This window comes from Fusarium verticillioides, chromosome 1, assembly GCF_000149555.1.
Source record: "Fusarium verticillioides 7600 chromosome 1, whole genome shotgun sequence".
Lineage (NCBI taxonomy): Eukaryota > Fungi > Ascomycota > Sordariomycetes > Hypocreales > Nectriaceae > Fusarium > Fusarium verticillioides.
The window spans coordinates 2319105-2337741 of NC_031675.1; the positions used below are offsets into that span (position 1 = coordinate 2319105).

At 50.4% G+C, this 18637-nt stretch overlaps 10 protein-coding genes across 14 annotated transcripts; 5 read left to right on the plus strand and 5 right to left on the minus strand.

Moving 5' to 3' along the window:
* Positions 1 to 918: 918 nt before the first annotated feature.
* Positions 919 to 1315, plus strand: FVEG_14804 (hypothetical protein; the record flags this gene model as incomplete). The annotated part of the gene is made up of 2 exons (XM_018903804.1): positions 919 to 1041; positions 1304 to 1315. The coding sequence occupies 2 exons, from the start codon at positions 919 to 921 to the stop codon at positions 1313 to 1315; spliced, it is 135 nt and encodes a 44-aa protein (XP_018744042.1).
* A 226-nt stretch (positions 1316 to 1541) lies between these two features.
* On the plus strand, positions 1542 to 4949 carry FVEG_01300 (hypothetical protein). 5 transcript variants are annotated; one of them, XM_018888184.1, is made up of 4 exons: positions 1542 to 1607; positions 1657 to 2498; positions 2567 to 3550; positions 3604 to 4949. In XM_018888184.1, the coding sequence occupies exons 2-4, from the start codon at positions 2351 to 2353 to the stop codon at positions 3942 to 3944; spliced, it is 1473 nt and encodes a 490-aa protein (XP_018744039.1). In that variant the 5' UTR covers positions 1542 to 1607; positions 1657 to 2350; the 3' UTR covers positions 3945 to 4949. The 5 variants fall into 5 exon arrangements, with proteins under 5 accessions (XP_018744039.1, XP_018744040.1, XP_018744038.1 ...); XM_018888185.1 differs by having other exon boundaries at positions 1542 to 1704; positions 2012 to 2498; positions 3604 to 4899; XM_018888186.1 differs by having other exon boundaries at positions 1600 to 1704; positions 2044 to 2498; positions 3604 to 4899.
* Positions 4950 to 5173: 224 nt separating this feature from the next.
* FVEG_01299 (hypothetical protein) lies at positions 5174 to 7388 on the plus strand. Its single transcript, XM_018888181.1, has 4 exons — positions 5174 to 6561; positions 6615 to 6702; positions 6756 to 6954; positions 7004 to 7388. The coding sequence occupies exons 1-4, from the start codon at positions 5539 to 5541 to the stop codon at positions 7053 to 7055; spliced, it is 1362 nt and encodes a 453-aa protein (XP_018744036.1). The 5' UTR covers positions 5174 to 5538; the 3' UTR covers positions 7056 to 7388.
* Positions 6964 to 8588, minus strand: FVEG_01298 (hypothetical protein). The gene is made up of 2 exons (XM_018888180.1): positions 7518 to 8588; positions 6964 to 7464 (listed from the first exon to the last, which is right to left on the minus strand). Exons 1-2 carry the CDS (start codon positions 8445 to 8447, stop codon positions 7267 to 7269), a joined length of 1128 nt encoding a protein of 375 aa, XP_018744035.1. The 5' UTR covers positions 8448 to 8588; the 3' UTR covers positions 6964 to 7266.
* Positions 8589 to 8916: 328 nt separating this feature from the next.
* FVEG_14803 (hypothetical protein) lies at positions 8917 to 9840 on the minus strand. Its single transcript, XM_018903803.1, has one exon. The coding sequence runs from the start codon at positions 9584 to 9586 to the stop codon at positions 9296 to 9298; it is 291 nt and encodes a 96-aa protein (XP_018744034.1). The 5' UTR covers positions 9587 to 9840; the 3' UTR covers positions 8917 to 9295.
* Positions 9841 to 9947: 107 nt separating this feature from the next.
* On the minus strand, positions 9948 to 11303 carry FVEG_01297 (hypothetical protein). Its single transcript, XM_018888179.1, has one exon. The coding sequence runs from the start codon at positions 11145 to 11147 to the stop codon at positions 10212 to 10214; it is 936 nt and encodes a 311-aa protein (XP_018744033.1). The 5' UTR covers positions 11148 to 11303; the 3' UTR covers positions 9948 to 10211.
* Positions 11304 to 11467: 164 nt separating this feature from the next.
* Positions 11468 to 13176, minus strand: FVEG_01296 (hypothetical protein). The gene is made up of 2 exons (XM_018888178.1): positions 12292 to 13176; positions 11468 to 12220 (listed from the first exon to the last, which is right to left on the minus strand). Exons 1-2 carry the CDS (start codon positions 12836 to 12838, stop codon positions 11919 to 11921), a joined length of 849 nt encoding a protein of 282 aa, XP_018744032.1. The 5' UTR covers positions 12839 to 13176; the 3' UTR covers positions 11468 to 11918.
* Positions 13177 to 13283: 107 nt separating this feature from the next.
* FVEG_01295 (hypothetical protein) lies at positions 13284 to 14383 on the minus strand. Its single transcript, XM_018888177.1, has 2 exons — positions 13593 to 14383; positions 13284 to 13542 (listed from the first exon to the last, which is right to left on the minus strand). The coding sequence occupies exon 1, from the start codon at positions 13876 to 13878 to the stop codon at positions 13603 to 13605; it is 276 nt and encodes a 91-aa protein (XP_018744031.1). The 5' UTR covers positions 13879 to 14383; the 3' UTR covers positions 13284 to 13542; positions 13593 to 13602.
* Positions 14384 to 14594: 211 nt separating this feature from the next.
* FVEG_01294 (hypothetical protein) lies at positions 14595 to 16362 on the plus strand. The gene has a single exon (XM_018888176.1). The coding sequence runs from the start codon at positions 14987 to 14989 to the stop codon at positions 16250 to 16252; it is 1266 nt and encodes a 421-aa protein (XP_018744030.1). The 5' UTR covers positions 14595 to 14986; the 3' UTR covers positions 16253 to 16362.
* A 127-nt stretch (positions 16363 to 16489) lies between these two features.
* On the plus strand, positions 16490 to 18483 carry FVEG_01293 (SET and MYND protein). Its single transcript, XM_018888175.1, has 3 exons — positions 16490 to 17167; positions 17221 to 17410; positions 17461 to 18483. The coding sequence occupies exons 1-3, from the start codon at positions 16661 to 16663 to the stop codon at positions 18354 to 18356; spliced, it is 1593 nt and encodes a 530-aa protein (XP_018744029.1). The 5' UTR covers positions 16490 to 16660; the 3' UTR covers positions 18357 to 18483.
* The last annotated feature ends 154 nt before the right edge of the window (positions 18484 to 18637 follow it).

Consider the following 18637-nt stretch of genomic DNA (forward strand, 5'->3'; position numbering starts at 1 on the left):
CCTGGAACAAAGTCATCCAGATTCATATCAAATTTGAGATCATGGCAATGCTGAATGAAGTAGCTGCGTTTTCCTGGCTGGATTATTCAATGGCTGGAAATACTTGCCTGGACCAGTGCGAGCCATGTGTGTTGGTTGGTTTGAAGCCGACAAGGCAAATATGGCTTGCCAGATCCAGATCTAGATCCGCGTTGGGTTCAAAAACATTTGACCCTAGTCTAAGTCGGTACTTTCTGTCAAAATGTTTGACCCTCGATCTGAGGTATTCGAAGCCACCAAACCGCGCAGCCGTGCAGTCGTCGCAACTCTCTCCGTGTGGCCTGAGTCTCCGGATGACGCCTTGGATTCATCAAGACTTGATGCTGCGCCTTAAAGGGGTTGTGGGCAGATTCAGACCGGTTAGACTGAGCAACCACATGGCGTCCATTTCCAGTTGCGCCGCCCCGATCCCCCAAGCTAAAAGCTCCCCGCACCACCCTCCACGACTTAACTTTCGGACAATCTAGACAATGACAGAAACAAGGTTTTGGGGGAATGAAGAAAAGGGAGTCCAGGGGTGGAGAGTGGATCCTGACACCGTCGCCTCGATGTAAGCCGCTCAAGGTGCGCCTATAACAAACTTTTACAACACTCCCCCGCTAGCGCCGCCTTCCGTTGGATGTATCGTACTCGAACACATGGGAGGACGTGGTGGGGAGAGTAACGAGCCTTTCGGGTAGATTTTGTTTCTATCACCAACATATGTGTCTCAACCACCAGAGGGCCATTATTGTCTGTACAACTGTTCTGAGGGAGTTTGAAAAATATCGAGGTACTTTAGATGCGCCGGTATAGGTGCCTAGTGATAAATCTCGTCCTGGGTCGAAGTAAGACTCCTAATGCTTCTTCGCCTGCTTCAAAATTCGTCTGTTGAACCCAATGGTTCACAAGCTTTGTCGGTGGGAAGCCAGATCCCTGGCAACGGCACAGGTTTCGCAGTACGGCAAGAGCGAGTACTGTACGCGCTACAAGCCCAAGGTACCAGACACAGGAATGAGATGGGTACGTGAATGCCGTGTTTTATCATGGGGAGCGTGGAGGTTAGAGTAGTAAGGTGCTGAAGCCATCGGGACGGCCACTGTGAGGCCCTTGTAAACTCTAGGTAGAGGTAGTCAGCCTGCCGCGGGTTTGTTGCTGAGACCCGACCAAGAGCTGGAGGGAGGTCTCACTGCCTGGTCCCCTGCTTCAAAAGCTCCAAGCGGCTACCGTCCACGAGCTTGAGTAGGTTGGTACCTTACTGTATGGACAGTGAAGGTGGATACAGTGCTGCTGCTGAACATGCATGTGCTGGGGACCCAACCATTTCAGCGTACGACGCCAGATGATTTTTTTCCCCCCTTGGAGGTTTCGAGACATGGAGACTACGATCTATGCTAGGGGAAATGAGGCTTGCTCTCAGGTCATTTTGATGTTCCTTGTGTCCGGTTGATTGCTTGATGGATCTGATCTTTCAGGCCTAGTATTCCACCTGCATTTTTTCATCCAAGGAGAAACCATCTGGTATCGTTTCATTCATTCGTTTCATTTTTTTTTCCCCTATAGGGCTCCTTATTAGTAACACGACCTAGGTAGCCTGCTATTTCCCCAGTCAATCATTGGACCTCACTCAATCCTTAGGTCTTCTCTCCTGCCGGGTACTATCTGCGCAGTCAATGCTTGTTATAGGTATGCACATGCCCTAGGTTCCTTATAGCCAGGTACCTACCGGGGAACTGGCCTAAGCGTTTCTCACCTTCCCTTCCCTCACCGGCAGTGCCCTCCACTGTCCATCCATCATCCCCCCGGACCCTCACTCCTTCGCCTTCACCAGGGTCATCTCGTTCTCGTGTGCACTTTTCCCTCTTCAATTCAATTTCCACCTCCTCTCTCTTCACCTCTTACAGATCAGGGTTACGTTGAGTTCTTGTTCTCGATCACATCTCATATTACCCTTGTCCCAGGCGACGGTCTCTTTCTTAACTCTCTTTCACAGGGCTCATGCTCTGACACGCCTGCCCACTATAGAGATTGGTTTTGGATCGCATTTGTCGCGTCTCCGCTGTCCTGTCTGTCTGTCTGTCTGTCTGTCCTGGCTCGCCGACTTCGAGCTGCAATTTTCGCTTTGCCTCGTCGTACTGACGCCTCTCGCCTGCTGCTCGCTACCCTGGCCACACCCTGAACGCAAACAATCGAACACAATCATATTGCCGGCACCGTTGCCCTCTGCTAACCGGGCTCCCATTGACGGGGACTCGTCGGGCTCACTGTAACCGACTCGCTCTAGCTGCGACTCGACTGATACCCTCGATATCGACTCGACCTCTAGACAGATATGGACGTCCACAACCAGCCGCGTCTACCCCCTCCCAAACCGGTTGGACTTAATAACATTCTTAACAACGACAACGCACCTGTTTCAGTCGTTAACGGCCCACCTCACATGCGAGACTCGGGCTTCTACTCCAACGCAGACGCCTCCAGTAAGCGTACGCTGCTCATTACTGTTTGTGCCAATGCCTCGGCTCCGTGGCTAACCTCATTTACCTAGACACATCCGCTGCATCTTTCAACGTGAATGGTCTTAGCCCAAGTGGCTCCGGCTATCAATCCTCGTCGCACGAGAAGACACCATCTCCGATCGCCTCCAACATGATTCCCAACGGACTTGTCTCGCCATCGACTACCAACATGAGCGTTGCCGCAATGGTATCCCCTAGTACTCCCAGCAGTCTCGATCCTCGCCGCGACCGTCCCACGTCCATCGAGTCCAACGGTCTCGGTCCCAACCCTGGCCCTACGATGGGCGACACCTTGGCGCCTGGTATGGCAGCAATGAGAAGGGAGAGTGTTGACAGCCGTATTAACCAAAACTTTGGCGACTTGCGCCTGGGAGGCTCTCCTTATGCATCCCACAATCACTCAACTACCTCGATACAAAATACCCTCCATAATCAGCGGAACCCTCACCATTTATCAGTCCATCGCATCTCAAACGGCTACCAACCCAGTGCGGATCGAAACCCTGAGGGCAAGACGGTCAAAACCGCGCCGGCTATCACTGGTCCTGCCACTGGACATATCGCACGCGCTGCAGAGCCCACCAAAGGTCAAGCATGGGCGTTTCCCGAAGAAGAGATTCAGCGAGTCGGTGGCGCCCCCACGTATACCGACTCGCGGCGTAGTAGTATCACCGAGTCTATCGCGAGTAGCCAATTCACAACAGAGTCTCGCCTACCCCCTGGTCAGATGAGACTGAATGAGTCCGAGTACTCTCGCATGTCCAACGCATCCGACTTTCCGCCTGTCCACCATCACTCTATGCAGCATAAGCAATTGAGTGACCTCCAGGCCGAAGAAGGGAATGGTTCAACGGGCTCGCAACCATATAGTCGAACACCCGAATTGAGAGTCAGCCACAAGCTTGCTGAACGGAAAAGACGAACGGAGATGAAGGAGCTCTTTGATCAGCTTAGAGATCTCATGCCTCAGGAACGAGGCTCGAAGGCCTCCAAGTGGGAAATTCTAACTAAAGGTCAGTAATTCAAGAGAAAGGGGCTAGATATCAACTGACGTGAAATTCAACAGCCATTGCAGAGCATCAGAAGCAGCAAGATATCATTCGAGCATTACAAGATCATTACAAGTCTAACACGGCTGAGAACGAGTTGCTTCGCCGAGATGTTCATGCGTTACGAATGGAAAATCAACAGCTTCGTTCAGAGCTTAACTCTTCCTCTTCGCGCCCTCCATTATCCTCAGCAGCAACACCAGCACCACAGGCCGGGACTTATCAGACGGACCCTTACCCTAACCCGAACCGACCAGAACTACCACCACTCAGGTCGCTCCGTAACAGTATTCCAAATGGACCGGACTCTATGACGGGTGTTCAGTACGACAGCCCTCGTACCAATGGCTATCATTAGATGGGAACAATCAAATATTCCGGAATGAGGCTCAGGAGGCAATACTTGCCCCCCCCCCCCCCAAAAAAAAAAAAGGTCTACCATCTCGAACCTGTTGGACCCCAATTAATGAATGAACGACGGCGAAAAGTTATGACACCTGGAGAGCACACGCCGAGCACCCTTGCGATTCCAACAAGAACTACAGGGCGGGACTTGACTACGATTGCTGGGTCACCAGCGATGCTCTGAGCCACAACACAAACACGCCGTGGCATTAGATTTGCTTAGCTACTTCTGTTTTTCTGTCGTCTTTTGCGGCAACGCTGCCGCTCAGTGTACCGGCACGGCAAACGGGCTGTGAACTGTCACTCTTCTTTGTGAATTTCTTGTTCAGTACTCGGTCTTCATCTCATTCTGTCATTTTCATCTCTTTTTGTTTCCGTTTCTTATTTTCCCCTTCTTCTTTTATTTAAACATGCACCACGCTCGACTAATGAGGTGGCTGCTAGGAGTTAAGTTCAGGTTTGGGACATATAGGCCACTTAATGGTACGGTACGGTTAGGTGTGTGGTCAGGCACGGCACGGCAAGGCATGGATAAGGATAAGGAATAGGTGCAATGGGGTTGGTTGCAAAGGATTTCGTCGGTTTTTGGGCTCGGAAGGACAAAGACGTCATGGAAAATACGGAGATGGCGTGAATAGTGTTTCGGGGCGTATATACCCATTTTGCAGGAGGCGGAGCGGATAGGAGGGGTTTATGCTGTGGAAAAAACATGCCGTGGAGGTGATGCAGTTGAAAGACGTTCTGTTCTCTTCTTGCAATGGCGTGGATGTGAGCGTATCGTATGGTCTCGGTGTATCGGGGGGCTGGTGGTAAAAAATGCGAGAACAAAGATATTCATCTTAACAAATTCGTGCTTGCGATAGATTCTATTATGCATATTGTGAGATGAATGAATATGTCCTACCGGTTCTTTGCCATGTCATGTTGGAAAGCAGTGGGTATCCCAAGATATGAGTACCTACCTATCCGTATTATATGTAGAGTACAACGGGTATCCACTAGAATGACGTGATCTGATGAAACAGTGCGATGGTTATGATAAGATAAAGACAAGATGATCTATGAGCACAGCTGGACTGTTTGCCTTCAGATCGGAGCCGGGGAGCCGGGGATACGGGACATACGGGGCAGCCGAGCCCGGGCGGAGTTGGAGGTTGCGGACTTGCGGAGTTTGCGGTAGCCCCGCCCCAGAGAGAAAGTCCCCGATTCGGTCTGAGAGACGAACAGTGACCATTGACGATTGACTTTAGTTAGGTACCTTACCTTAGTAGTAGTTAAAGAGAAAACAGTGCTGCTGCTTACGGCTTACACCAGACAAAGTCCGCAAAGAGGATGCATCAGCGATTCCTCTCTCTGCATTCTCTTGATTATATTGCGCTCTGGTAGGCCCACCCATCCTCCGACGTCAAGTCCGTCGACATTCTTGGGGATCCCTTTTCCGCCTTCTCCTCTTCTATCATTCTCGCCCTCACTCGCCCTCACTCTCATCCACCCACCCATCATCCACCCATCCACTCACTCATTCTATCTCACTTTATACATATATCATGGACTCACTCGGGTCGCTGGCTGCGCGCAAGATGGACCGCTCAGCAGCCTCGAGACAGAAGAGCTGCAACGCCTGCGTGAGAGGGAAGCGCAAGTGCGATAAGAAGACCCCCCGCTGTACTCGCTGTGCGGCAAAGGGCCTCGACTGTGTATATCAGAGATTGCCGCCAGGGGCCAACTTTCATGACGACGATCTGTGCGTTGGTCTTGGCGCTACCGACAACCTGAACGAGGTCCCTGATTTTGATATGGGCTTTGATATCAACAACTTGGGAGCAGACTCGAGTGCCAGCACCAGCACCAGCAACCCCACGCCCGATAGCCTCGACAGAGTCACCACATCGTCGATAGAGCTCGACTCTCCACTTGACTTCTCCATCATCGACCATCTCATGGCCAACGATACATCTCTCGGTTCCGAGCTATGGAACATGGGAGACTATGGCAACAGCAAGCTCGGTATACCACCCGTCCCAGCAGGGCCTGTCGTCATCCGCGATGTGGCTCTTCTGGATAGAGCAGATGCCTGCCTGGCCGACTTCAATCCGCTGGACGTGTACGACCCTCGCACCCGGGTGGGATACACAGTAGATATTATTACCAACCTCTACAGGGACTTCGCTCGGACTCGCCGGCTGCCCTTCATCCACCCCCGTCTCTACGGCTCCAACCTCCCAAAGACCATGCTAGCAGCCTTCTCGGCGGCATCAGCCTATTCAGCGCGAACTCCTGAGAACAAAGGGTGGGTGTACAAGCTCATCACCGACATGGCCAAGGAGATCCATCTCGAGGGTGAGAGGGCCTCGACGCCGGCGGAGAAGCTGGCGCGGGTGCAGGCGCTGGTTGTTCTGGACTCTATCCGTATGTTCGACGGTGACGTTACCCTGAGGGCAACAAGCGAGCGCGAGCTGTCGCAGTTTATAGCGTGGATGTTTGCTCTCAAGGAGGTGGAAGAGGAGTTGTCAGTGGGGGATGAGCCTGGTGCTACAATGATGAAAGGTCCACCTCCACCAAGCTGGGAGGTAAGATGATCAAAGAACTGTGCCATGGAGGATTCTTGCTGACGATGAGACAGAGTTGGCTGCTCGCTGAGAGTATACGCCGAACCACCGTCATGTCATTTGCTTTCGTGTGCATGACAAGCATACTCAAGTCCCTTGAGCGTACGTCTGTTTCTCCTTACCTGTCTGTACTCACATCTAACACTTTCTCATAGCGCCCTGCGGTATCATGGAAGGCCCAGCCTTTCAGTTCACTGCATCGAGATACCTCTGGGAAGCCGATTCGTCAATGGCCTTCTACCGTGCGTGGCAGACCAAACCACAATACCCGGTGCGGAATCTCGACTTCAAGGGTGTCTGGCTACATGCCCAGCCTGAGGACGTTGATGAGTTTACGAAGCTAATGCTCACTGCGTAAGTAACCTCGTCTATCAAGTTTGTTATTATATCTGACATGAAACAGGCAAATGGGCCCAGAAGCTATCGATCAGTTCATGATGGGTGCTGCGTGTTGATTCCGCGCAAGTAACGGATGTCAGTCTCATTTGTTTTGTAACGGCAGTTAAGGCGTTAGGGTGTTGGTATTCACCAGGCTTTCCACGGCATCACGGATCGGGTTGATTGACAAGCAAAATTGTTGAACTGGTGCCCATTCGGAAAACACACAAATGGCAACTAAATGCTTCTGTAGTAGTAATGCTATATCTACAGGTGTTTGATGCTGATTCACACCTCATCTTCAGTGATCCTCCAGACCAGCCTTTCGCCACTGACTCCCTTATTTCTCAGAATATCCAATGCCTTTTGGGCCCTCTCAACAGCCGATGAACCTTCCACAGCACGATACTTATTGGGGGTAATGACGCCGTCTTTGAGTAGTTTGGGTACCATCTCTGGTTGAGCCTTTTCCTTGAGAAACTCGTTCTAGTTTATGTCAGTCTTTGAATGCCTCATTCGGGTGACCAAGAGTGACTTACTGATAGGTAGAAATGTGTTCGCACACCACGAACTTCAACGCCATCGGCCCATTGACCAGCCAACACCTTGGAGACGTCCATCTCATACTCAGGCTCTTCTTCGAGTGTGGCATCTTTGAGAATGACAGGCAGCATAACAGCCACAGTGCTGCCGCGTTGAGCAATCTTGGACAGAGGCCTTAGAGTGCCCTCTAGAGAACCAATGCAGTCGATAATATAAGGCAGTTTGGGCTCTGTTCTGTCACTGATGAATTGGAGGATCTTATCGACAACATCTTGCTTCCGATAGTCAAAGGTCTCGGTTGCGCCGATGCTGCGAAGGTACGCATGCTGCTTTTCACTTGCCACGGCGACGATATTTTTGAAGCCCCAGTGCCTGAAGACCTGGACGGCATAGATACCGACGCTGCTCGAGGCGCCCCAGATGAGGATAGGGTCATCAGCTTGCTTGGGCGTGTAACCTTGTGGTACGGGCCATGGAAGCTCCAGTTTGAGATCGGCAGTGGCAGTGTGGAAGACAGTCACGAGATTCACAGAGACCGTCACCGCTTCCTGGTAAGATACGTTGTCTGGGATTTTGGAAGCAAGATATGCGGGAATCGTGATGTATTCCTGATGATTAGCCTCTTTTCCGCCATGGAAAGCAAAGGAAACGACACGGTCTCCGACACTCAGACCCTTGAGGTCGCCGCCATCTCCAACAGCCACGACTCTTCCAGCAGCACCACCACTGCCCATTTGCTGCGGGTACTCAGAGATGAGTAGACCGCCATCGGCACGATGAAGGTCTAGAGGAGTTGAAGAGGTCCAGGCAACACGAACCAGGACTTCACCGGGGGCTGGAGGATACACTGGGACCGTCTGAAAGGCGAACGGGGTGCGTTTTGCAGGGAGGACTATGGCTTGCTGAGTTGAGGGGATAGAAGACATGACGGGCTTGGGTTCGGTGCAAGGTAGGTGGTATATGGCTTGATGTACCAGTATAGATCGATGACACTCTACAGATATTGCAGTTCTACAGATATATACAGCTATATATACTTCACTGCTCTTTACCTCGAGATCGTCTCCTGATAATGCGTAATGCGTACATAGGAAGCCGCCGTATTAATAAAGCGTAGATATTTGTCAGCCTGAACTCCGTGGAACCCCTAAATCAGCCGCCCCACCGAAGTTTCTACATGTTTAAGGAAACTTGCACAATGTTTCGTATTCAAAACAAACCGACCTTGTGAATAGATTGATGATGCAAGCAAGCGGCAAGGCACAGGGTAGGGCAGGGTAGATCTAGTTTATGAGCCCCACGAGTGCCAGATAGGGTAGGACTCAATAATAATGGGTGCGAGTCTTGAGGCTGAGTGAGGTGGGTATAACTCGATGCTGAAGTAAGATGGGAGTCTTGAAGAGGAAAGTAGTTGGTTAACTAATGATGCAGTATTAAATGGTCAAAATCGAGCTGAACGGGAGATGGTAGTGATAAGGCCTGATTCAATCAACATGCATGCATCAGGACTTAACGCTGCTTTGGTAGGTTGTCAATCATGCCCGTTGCCGATAAATGGCTCCGTTGATAAATGGTGGTCAACACTTGGTATCCAATTCAACTTATTTCCAACGCCATAACTCGTACAGTAAAGATAAAAGTAAAAGTAAAAGGCATCTGATCTGATCCAGTCATCCAAAGCATTCATCCATTCCATCCATGTATCGTCCCATTAAATTCCCAGCCTCAAAATATTCCATGTCCTCATATGATTCTGCCTTTAACTACCTAATAACTAGACGGTGGCAGAGCCCATGAGGACCGTCCCGGCTGCAGGCCCGACATCCACATGCTTTTGTGTGACATTTCCGCTCTTGGCATCATCTCTCGCCGTCGGAGGGCGTCCGAGGTCGGCTACGACATTGCGGACTCGCTGTCGCATGCTCTTGCGCTGCTGGTGCTGCTTTGCGGCTTCGTTTGTAGCCATGTCCGCGTCGGCTTTTGTCGGTGAGACATGGTCCTGGGCTTCCTTGGAGAAGACGGTCGAGCCTGAGAGGACAGAGGCAGCGTCGCTTGTGGTGTCCATTTTTGTTGTGACAGACGATGAATTGAGCTTTGAAAAGAGGGAGACGCTTTTATTTACCAAGGTTGTACGGATATGAGTGATATTAAATTGATAGGAGAGCTAAGAAATGGCGGGGGTGAGGCTGAAGGTCTTATATATGGAAGGCAAGGGATAGGAAGGTAAGGTAAGGTAGGTAGATAGGTAGGTACCGTACTGTCCTATCTCCTCCTCTCCTCTCCTCTTCCCCGACTTTTATCTGTCTGCCTCTCCCATTCATTGCCTTGTCTGCCTTTCAGGGTCTAGATCTTTGGTGGTAGTGTTACTGACCCCGCGCTACTGTACGGTGAACCCACTTTCATTAACCTTAATCAGTTCCATTTATCTCAAGGAATTTACTATGATATTGTCCTTTTGATATAATATAAGACATAGTAATACATCATTAATCTTCTTCATCAAACCTCTCTTCATGTTATAACGATATCGTATGCTCTACTCCGAATATAATGCCCCGTTCCAGAGACATGTCCCTTTCCTTACGGTGAGTTGCTGTTCAGACAGTCTACCTAGGTAGGCAACAACCCAATGTAACCCCTCCCTAACTATCACTCACCTCACACATACACATCAAACTCTCTTAGACTCTCTACCCCCCATAACCATTCGCATCAACATCTACAGCTGAATCATCCTCCTCGTTATGCCACCAAATCGATGTAAGCACATCCAGCCCCAAGGTCTCAAACTCCTCCAAGCTAGCCTCCTCCTCCTCTTTCTCGACTCTACCACCGCAACTATCGGCACACGTAAACACTTCTCTCACGCAGTCTATGCTCCACGGTCCGCAGTCCCAATCCCCTCCATCCATACTGTAGAACTCGACCACCAGGGTAGTCGCGCCGAAGAGCTGCTCGCACTGTTCCCGGCAAAGCTGCGTCTGATGCGTCTCCCGCGCATCACCCCAACTGACCCGGTACCACATGGAGTAGTTCTCCGGTTGGCACGTTGTGCTGTGGACCATGTCGTATAACTGACCCATGCAGAGGCCCTGTGAGCATTTTGGCTTGATAAGAGCAGTGCGGACATTGCGGAACCACATGTCGAAGCCCTCTGATTTCAAATATCCCATAGTCGGAGGCGGTGGTTGAGATACAAGCATCCGCCGCCAACTGGAAGTGCTCATTGTAAAGTTCTCAAGCCTGTCCGTCTTCTCCAGCATGGATAAGCTTCTCGCTTCTCCTTGTGCTTCAATTGCACCTTCGGGAGCCCAAGGCAAGCGAAAGAACGAGTCTGCTCTTCGGAGGTACGTGTACTTGCGGTCGACATCGAAGAAGCACCGCCCAAACTTTTCAACCAGCAGCGGGTTGAGTGTGAAACTCTGCGGTTTTTGGGTCCCTGCCGAGGACACGGGTTGGAAGAACAGCGCTTGCTGGATCCTGGGAGATTCTCCTATCATCGCGGCCCAGTGACGACATACCCGTGATGCAGACACAAGAAGTGTCTTCATGTCAAGGTGTAAGAGGATGAGCTCCAGCAATTCTGGGACCGCGAGCATCCTCGTCATAGTGTCTGTGAACTCCATTGCGAATCTCAGCTCAACGTTGTATGACGAGTGATCATTTCAGATGCAAAACAGCAAGACTCAAGAAAAGTGAAAAATGATGCGGTTTGTCGCACCAAGTTTTATGCAACATATAGAGGCTTTCAAAACCGATGATGTAGTGGTTATCAAAGGCGGAATCCACCTCACATGATGAACTAGGCTGCGAGTCATGATGCCATCCATGGCTGCACTCCAACTAGTGCCATGGGACCAAAATGCAACTGCCAAAAATCCTGCCTCGGTAGCAAATAGCCAAGCTTGGTTGGGTTGGCTTACATGACCTGCCTACTTGGGATGTGAGTGTCAATCCTGTTTGACTCTCCCGCATTCATGGCGCTAATGAGATTACACCAACGAAGCAAGTCACCGCCTCAATCCGATAAGGTTTTGTACTCTAAGGATCAGGCTGGAATGCCGTTAACTACTTGAGACATGGAGCAGATTGTTGGCACGCAAATAACTTGGGGTCAGGCTGGATATAGAGGTATATATATCTCATTCATTAGCTGTGCTGTGTGTACATCACCATCTTGGTCGAAGAGTATCTTCCCTAGAGCTCCTTTCATGACACCATTACACACGGTGACAAAAAGAATTCCCAGACGCCCAGACTCCAATCATGCTGCCAGAGGCCCAAAATGACAGTCCCTTCTTACCCTAAAAAAAAAGTCATACAGTAAAATCCTTGTACAAGTGCCCCGTGAAGATTAAAGAGGTCATGAAAGGGGAGGAAAAGCGTGCGCACGCAATCTACTTGGTTCGTTCCAGAACTTCGACTCGCTTGTTTCCGAGGTCGACAATCTTGCCGACGAGCTTGCCTGCCTGGTCCATCTCGGTGATGTCGTCGGCGCCTCCCAGGCTCACGCCGTTGACCATGATATTGGGTACGGTCCTTCGGCCTGTTGTCTCGAGTAGCTGATCTTGCAGGGCTTGGCCTTGGGGATGGATATCAAGCTCAACGACGTAGGGCTCGGGTGTAATGGAGTACTTTTCGATCAGAAGGCTCTTGGCTCGCTTCGAGAAGGGACAGTACGTCTTGGAGAAGATGATGACTGGATGATGATGATGATGATGATTAGTGATTGTGGTACTTCCAGTATTTGCTTTGCTCTCGGAGACCTACCAGGTGATTTCTTGAGAATAGAGTCAAGCTCTTCGCGAGCCGCAATTGCCTCCTTGCTCCTCGTCTCTGTTTCGGGTTTCTTCTCGGCTGCGGCTGCAGGAGCTGGAGTATCGCCAGAGTCTCCGCCAACAGGCTTGACGATTTTATCCTTATCCTGACCTTCCGCGGAACTTCCAACTCCCACAACCTTCTTGGGAGGATCGGGTCGCAGACCTCCCTTCTCGTTCGCCTTGCCCTTCGCCTCGGCCTCGGCCGCCTTGAGGCGCTCTTGCATCTGAGCAGCTAACTTCTGGTCGTCTGCGTCGATATCGCCATCTCCATCCTTGTCAGCGTGAGGCTGTCCAGCCTTCTCTCCAGTTGCAAAGTCGACGATAGGTGCCGGGGGTTCGTTTGCGCTCATGGCATTTTGGGTCTTCTTGATAAACTCTTGACCTGTATAAGTCTCTGCATCGTGATGCGAGTCGAATCCCGAGGTGTAGAAGAGAATAAAGATGAATGTGCCAATCGTCGCCAGGATTAGTAGGCGTACTCGGCGTGGAGAAGGCATGTCGGCGGGATGATGATCTCGGGACCAGGGGGTGGGTGCGCTAGGGAGCGAGCTCTGGTCAAGAGCTCTTGAGCGTCGCGCCGGAGAGCGATTGGAGTTGATGGAGGAACAGCAGGGTCGTTTCGGATAGCGATGATTAAGGAGCGTCGAAAAAGATGGGAAGGACAGTGAGAAAAATATCGTTCGGCCGGGGTGTTGAGCCGAAGATGACAGTGGGAAAATGGGAATGGAAACGGAAATGAAGAGGAACGGGATACGAGAGTCGACTCCTAGGGACAGACAGATTCTCCAGATTAACTAGGTACCTACAGTAGAACCTGAGTGAGGTAAGGGAGAGCTCTCCAATTCCAGCGGAGGGTTTAGGTGTCTGTGGCCAATCATGGGGGGCGTCTCATGGGGAGGAAGACAGTGCGTGTCATCATGGACTGTGCTGCAGATGGACAGTATTCCATATAATATGCTTAATAACCCTAGAATTTGAGCAGTGATATCTTATGAATTTATGAATTCTATAAACCCAAAGAGGTACAGAAAGTGTTCGAAACTAACATATAAAAATTATAAACCATCCTTGGTTCAAGTATCTCACCAATGCCCATGTGGCTCTCCAGTATCAAACAAACTCCGTCCAACACACCAATATCAGAAGAGCCAGCTTCTGGTTTCCTCTCATCACTTACACCCGACCATTGCAGAATCCTGTTCTTCTAAAAGTCATTACATGCATCATGCTAATCGTGGGCTTGTCACCTACCGTTGAACATCTATACCGTTAACCGCTCCACGGAATGGTGCATCTCCTGGTCAGGCACAGCCTGTGCTCTCACACTCTCACTAGGCTTCTGAGGCTCTTCGAACAAAACTTGAGGGGCTCCACGGTGGAAGTGTGATCTTTCGCGGTGCAAAAGTGCTGCTCTTGTTGCGTGGAGATGACGAAGATGCTGATTGCCGTGGCGGTGATGGTGCATTGCTGGTGCAGCCTCAAGAGTGAAGGCCCAGAGGAAGAAGGCTAGAAAGAAGGAGAGTTTGAAGGACAACATTTTGGGTTGTTAACTGAAGTGATGCAATGACTAGGTTTGACTAAGTGCTTGCTGCTATCACGAAAACTCTACTGGGCTGTTCGCTCTTATATGTCCTTTGGGATCCCTTGCTCCCTTCTCCCATCGGGAACATATGACGAGTATTGTATCCGTACCTACAATGAGTCTGCTCCATGCTTCAGTACCGCATTCGGTCATAGTCGTCCTGTCTTGGGGCCCCTCGGGAGGAATTTGCAGGGACGTGGGCCGCACTGAGACAATCTTCTAATAGAGCTGTTTGCGACATGAAACTATTTCTGGTCCCGCCAGCCCCTTCAACTTATGCTCCCTCCCATCACATGAACCCTTTTATCAGGATAAAGCTCATATGAACAAGTTTTAAACCCCTCATATAAGCTATTTCCTTGGCCGTTGAGATCATCGTCACTGTTGATTTGGCTCTCGTGAGGTGGAAAGGGAAGGCTGGTACTTGTGAGACATTTTCTCAGTAATCACGCTACATGTGACGTTGTGGGGATTGCAGTATCACGGTTTGAATGTTGTCAGGCAGCGATCAGGATCAAACCTACATCAGAACCATGAAGTTGACGTGTTAATCTTGTTCGTGATATTGACTTACATGGAGGTCAAATAAGAAGCATGACTAATCGAGAATGTTGCTCCGAACCAATAGAAACCTGCCAAAACTCTTTTTCACAGCGAGCATCCATAGTGGCACGGGCGTCGATGGATCTTGACAAGTTGCATTTCTAGCGACTTCGATTTATGATAAAAAGAAGTGTCCCTTTTTTACTTTTGACTGAGTCATATCTAGGGGTTTCATAGCATATAACGGAAACCCATATTCATTCATTTTTTCATCCTTTCTGTTTTCTCATTTTTGATTCCAAAGCCTGTCACCGCTTTACTTTGCGATCCCTTAAACTCACTGCAGTTGTCTACCCTTGAGTTCTCTGACCTTGTACACTTTTAAATCTGCCCCCTTCAATACTCTGCTCGAGGGTTTACAAGAATCACCAATAATACTCCCTGGTCTCAGGTCGGGTATTAGATCCTGGCCACCTTCACTGTTCAACCTTGAAGAGATCTCGCTTGTTCAAGGCCTCAGATGTTCAGTATGGCTCCCTCGAGGGTAAAATCCTTGTCGCTCATGATCGCCTTCGTCCTGGGTATCGTTCTCTGCATCTTCGCAGCACCAACACTCGCCTCAGCTTCAGCTGCAGCCTCACAGCCATCTCCCGAGGCAGACGTGCAACTCATCTGCCACACAGATAACCCCAAAGACTGTTACCCAAAGGTGTTTCAACCAACAGACGAGTTCCAGGTCGTCCACGATGATCAGGAACTTCCTCACGGACTTCATGTCCGCCTGAATATGTCCAACGGCAAGAAGGAGGCCAAGATAAATGTCCCCGATGAAGGAAACCCTGCACTCGAAGGCCTCCCGGTTGACCAGGCTGTTGTTGTCGTCGATCAGCAGCAACAGGAGGATTCCCAAATTCCCAAGGGTGCCCCAGCTTATGAACCTATTGGTAAAATCAAGGAGCCCGAGGGCGAGGATTTTGTCGGCAAGCCCTTCTTCACCGCCATGAGGATGTTGAAGGCAGGCGAAACGGGCCAGGGCAATGAGCTTGATGATGCGCTAGAGGGAATGGAAGAACTGTCACATGATATTTACTACGGTCTCAAGGTCACCGAAGACCCGGCGGTGTTGAAGGCTCTCTTCTGCATGATGGCAGATTCAGATGTTGCCTACCCTGCTAATATCACTCCTCGGGATCATCAAGCAGCTGCCATCCTCGGGGCCGCGCTGCAGAACAATGCTGCGGCCTTGAAAGAGATCACCAAGCAGTGGCCTAGTCTCATGGAGGGTCAGTGTCCTAGCAACAGTAAGTCTCTAAAGGAATCTTTCTATACACCTCTTGTGCCTGCTCATGTCCCATCGTCGCTCAACACCAAGACGTTGGCCTCCACAGCGAAAGCCAAGGTTGGAGCTATCAATGGCCTCATCAAGAGCGATGCCATCCGAGAGGAATTCCTCAAGAACGACGGCATGAAGCTGTTGCTCGAGGTGCTCGTGCCCGAAGGCAAGGAATGGGATACTACACAGCGCAAGGTCGGCCAGTTGGTTCTTGATACTTTCTTGGATGAAGATATGGGCGCAAAGCTCGGTCAGTGGCCTCGCACGGAGCGAGACAGCGACGCAAAATGCCGAGTATTTGAGACAAGTACCGGAGAGGGGTGCTGGGACTACCATGTCGCGAGGATCCTAAAGGAGAACAAGAGAGACAGCGGACATTGGAGCCGGGATCTACATGATCGGCTTGCGGCATTGAGGAAGAGCGGAAAGGTGCCTCCTCGGATTGAATTGTAGCATAGGTAGGTAGGCAGGTAGCGAGCGTAGCATCTGCCAAGCGAGATTATTATAGGCAGAGCAATAGAGCAACTACACAATTCAAGCTGTAAAAAATCGAGTATTGCGGCATTCTACATGTGCGATTGCTGTGCCCAAATGTGGTGCAATTGAAGGATTGATCCTGATGTGGTTCGCTAGATTGAGCTCGGTGCAGGAGAAATTCGGACATTACATTATTGACCTTACTCCATCTTACAACCAACCAACAAAACATTCATGGATCTTGCTGACACCGGATCCTGAGATAACCAAGTACCTCTAACCTACTGACCTTGGTACTTATATACCATAGTCGGGGCCCCGTTTTGATACGTATTTCTGCTTTCCGGCTCTTTCGGACCAAAACCTCGGTCTCTCTCGTCCAAAATGAATCAAGACGTGCCCTTCCAGCTAAGGCATGACACAAAAGGTCGTGGAATCTTCTCCACCAGAGCCTTTTCTCCAGGCGACATCATCCTCCCATTTACACCAACGATTCTCATCCCCTCACTATCTCACATAAAAACCATCTGCAGCCACTGCTTCAAGCCGGCTGACGTGCGCTCCTGTTCCGGCTGCCATGCTGTGTCCTACTGCGATGCCGCCTGCCAATCTGCGAACTGGACTGCAGTCCACTCCAAAGAGTGCAAACTACTGCGTAAAGTGACCGAGCAAGGACACCCGGGCATACCGACACCCGTACGAGCAGTGATCCAGGCGCTGGTGAAGCCTGGTATTGGCGCTGCGCTGGAGACCCTTGAAGGAAATGTCGAGGCTTGGAGGAGGAGTGACAAATGGGCCGACATGGAGATGATGGCCATGGGCGCTACTGCGTTTACTGGGCAGGGCACGGGTCAAGAGCAATTGCAGAAGACGCTGGCTCTACTCTGCAAGGTAAGTCTCCTCAGAACTGCATGGCAGCAGGTCAATGTACTGACACACTGCAGATTCAGACAAATACCTTTCACAGGCATGATGCCGATCTTGGCCAGGTTGGCATCTTTCTCGAACCAAAGCTCGCCATGGCCAACCACTCCTGCACCCCTAATGCTATGGTGCAGTTTGTTGGCAGGAAGGCTATACTGAGAGCCGAAAAGCCGATCAAAGTCGATGAGGAGATCGAGATCTCTTACACTGGTATGTCTCCCCACAAGCTATCCTCAAGATGCCCACTGACATGCCATCAGATTACACGTTCCCTCTGTCCAAGAGACAACATGCACTCGCACCGTACTTTTTTGATTGTCAATGCCCTAGATGCGAGAAAGACCTCAACGTCTACCAAGTCTGCGCCGGCTCTCCGATCATCAATATGAACCGCCATAGCCTGGTTGCTGATGTCGGCAAGCTTGGCAAGCACCCTGCTGCAACAGATTCGACCAAAGCCTCAACGGCTACGAGTTTTAGCGAGCAACTATCTGACCTGATGGATGAGAAAGACACTACCTTATCACCAGAGGATCGTCGAAGAGTACTTCGAGCTCGTTACCAGCAATGCAAAGGACTGAGAGCCCAGAACCTTTGGGCAGTATCACCGCTCCCACAGCTGCTGACTGAGGTATCGATCCTATACATCGAAGAAAGCAACTTTATATATGCTTTGACTACGGCATGCTTCGTCGCGACTTCCAGCGAACCTTATCGACATGTCTTGCCATATCATCCTATTCGCACCAAGGGCCTTTTACTCGTCGCCAAATTACTTGCCAATACGGCAGCTGACACAGCCTCACTCGGCAACTCACAAGCCGTGGCATCAAAAGGGGATATTAACCAGAGGGCTCTTCAGACACTGCAGGATATTGACCAAGTTTCCTTGTGCCAAATGCTTCTCATTATGATTATAGCGTCTGTTCCCAGAGACTATGTTCGAGAATGGGAGGTCTCGGCCACCGCTCAGCAGATGCTGGATGAGATCAACGAGCTACCAGGAAGAGACCAGGAGATGTCTCTTATCAACACCTGGAAAGAGAATCCTGAGAGTGAACAAGCTCGAGCCTTTTTTGAGTATGCCGTAGTGAAGCAAGTAGATTCTCTGGCAAATTTGGGACTTGAGATACTTGAGATGGACCTTGGCTATTGAATAGAGATAATAATCTAGTGTTTGTTTGGGAACCGAATAGATTCTGGAATTGATGATTTGGATACTTGAAGCCCACCTTAGTTAGACTCTGGATTTATTCTTGAGGGCTGTAACATTGATAGGTCTTTATATCTGCGTCAACCCCCCCTGGCGCATACCAGGCGTGTACTGGTAAAGCCCGTGGTAAAGCTTACAGACACGCTCTCATTGGTCGACCTCACAACAAGCTTGCTCCGGCGCCCCGTCCTCTTCTAGGCTACCTTGCCTTGGCTAGCTTGCTA

Excerpts from the sequence above, each read along its gene's own strand:
- FVEG_01300 (XM_018888182.1), top strand. The coding sequence starts at position 2,351 with ATGGACGTCCACAACCAGCCGCGTCTACCCCCTCCCAAACCGGTTGGA. Across the intron at positions 2,505-2,566 it reads CGCAGACGCCTCCAGTAAGC|ACACATCCGCTGCATCTTTC; the intron begins GTACGCTGCTCA and ends TCATTTACCTAG. Across the intron at positions 3,551-3,603 it reads GTGGGAAATTCTAACTAAAG|CCATTGCAGAGCATCAGAAG; the intron begins GTCAGTAATTCA and ends GAAATTCAACAG.
- FVEG_01299 (XM_018888181.1), top strand. The coding sequence starts at position 5,539 with ATGGACTCACTCGGGTCGCTGGCTGCGCGCAAGATGGACCGCTCAGCA. Across the intron at positions 6,703-6,755 it reads CATACTCAAGTCCCTTGAGC|CGCCCTGCGGTATCATGGAA; the intron begins GTACGTCTGTTT and ends ACTTTCTCATAG. Across the intron at positions 6,955-7,003 it reads ACGAAGCTAATGCTCACTGC|GCAAATGGGCCCAGAAGCTA; the intron begins GTAAGTAACCTC and ends GACATGAAACAG.
- FVEG_01298 (XM_018888180.1), bottom strand. The coding sequence starts at position 8,447 with ATGTCTTCTATCCCCTCAACTCAGCAAGCCATAGTCCTCCCTGCAAAA. Across the intron at positions 7,465-7,517 it reads GAACACATTTCTACCTATCA|AACGAGTTTCTCAAGGAAAA; the intron begins GTAAGTCACTCT and ends GACATAAACTAG.
- FVEG_14803 (XM_018903803.1), bottom strand. The coding sequence starts at position 9,586 with ATGGACACCACAAGCGACGCTGCCTCTGTCCTCTCAGGCTCGACCGTC.
- FVEG_01297 (XM_018888179.1), bottom strand. The coding sequence starts at position 11,147 with ATGGAGTTCACAGACACTATGACGAGGATGCTCGCGGTCCCAGAATTG.
- FVEG_01296 (XM_018888178.1), bottom strand. The coding sequence starts at position 12,838 with ATGCCTTCTCCACGCCGAGTACGCCTACTAATCCTGGCGACGATTGGC. Across the intron at positions 12,221-12,291 it reads TATTCTCAAGAAATCACCTG|TCATCATCTTCTCCAAGACG; the intron begins GTAGGTCTCCGA and ends ATCATCATCCAG.
- FVEG_01295 (XM_018888177.1), bottom strand. The coding sequence starts at position 13,878 with ATGTTGTCCTTCAAACTCTCCTTCTTTCTAGCCTTCTTCCTCTGGGCC.
- FVEG_01294 (XM_018888176.1), top strand. The coding sequence starts at position 14,987 with ATGTTCAGTATGGCTCCCTCGAGGGTAAAATCCTTGTCGCTCATGATC.
- FVEG_01293 (XM_018888175.1), top strand. The coding sequence starts at position 16,661 with ATGAATCAAGACGTGCCCTTCCAGCTAAGGCATGACACAAAAGGTCGT. Across the intron at positions 17,168-17,220 it reads CGCTGGCTCTACTCTGCAAG|ATTCAGACAAATACCTTTCA; the intron begins GTAAGTCTCCTC and ends GACACACTGCAG. Across the intron at positions 17,411-17,460 it reads GATCGAGATCTCTTACACTG|ATTACACGTTCCCTCTGTCC; the intron begins GTATGTCTCCCC and ends ACATGCCATCAG.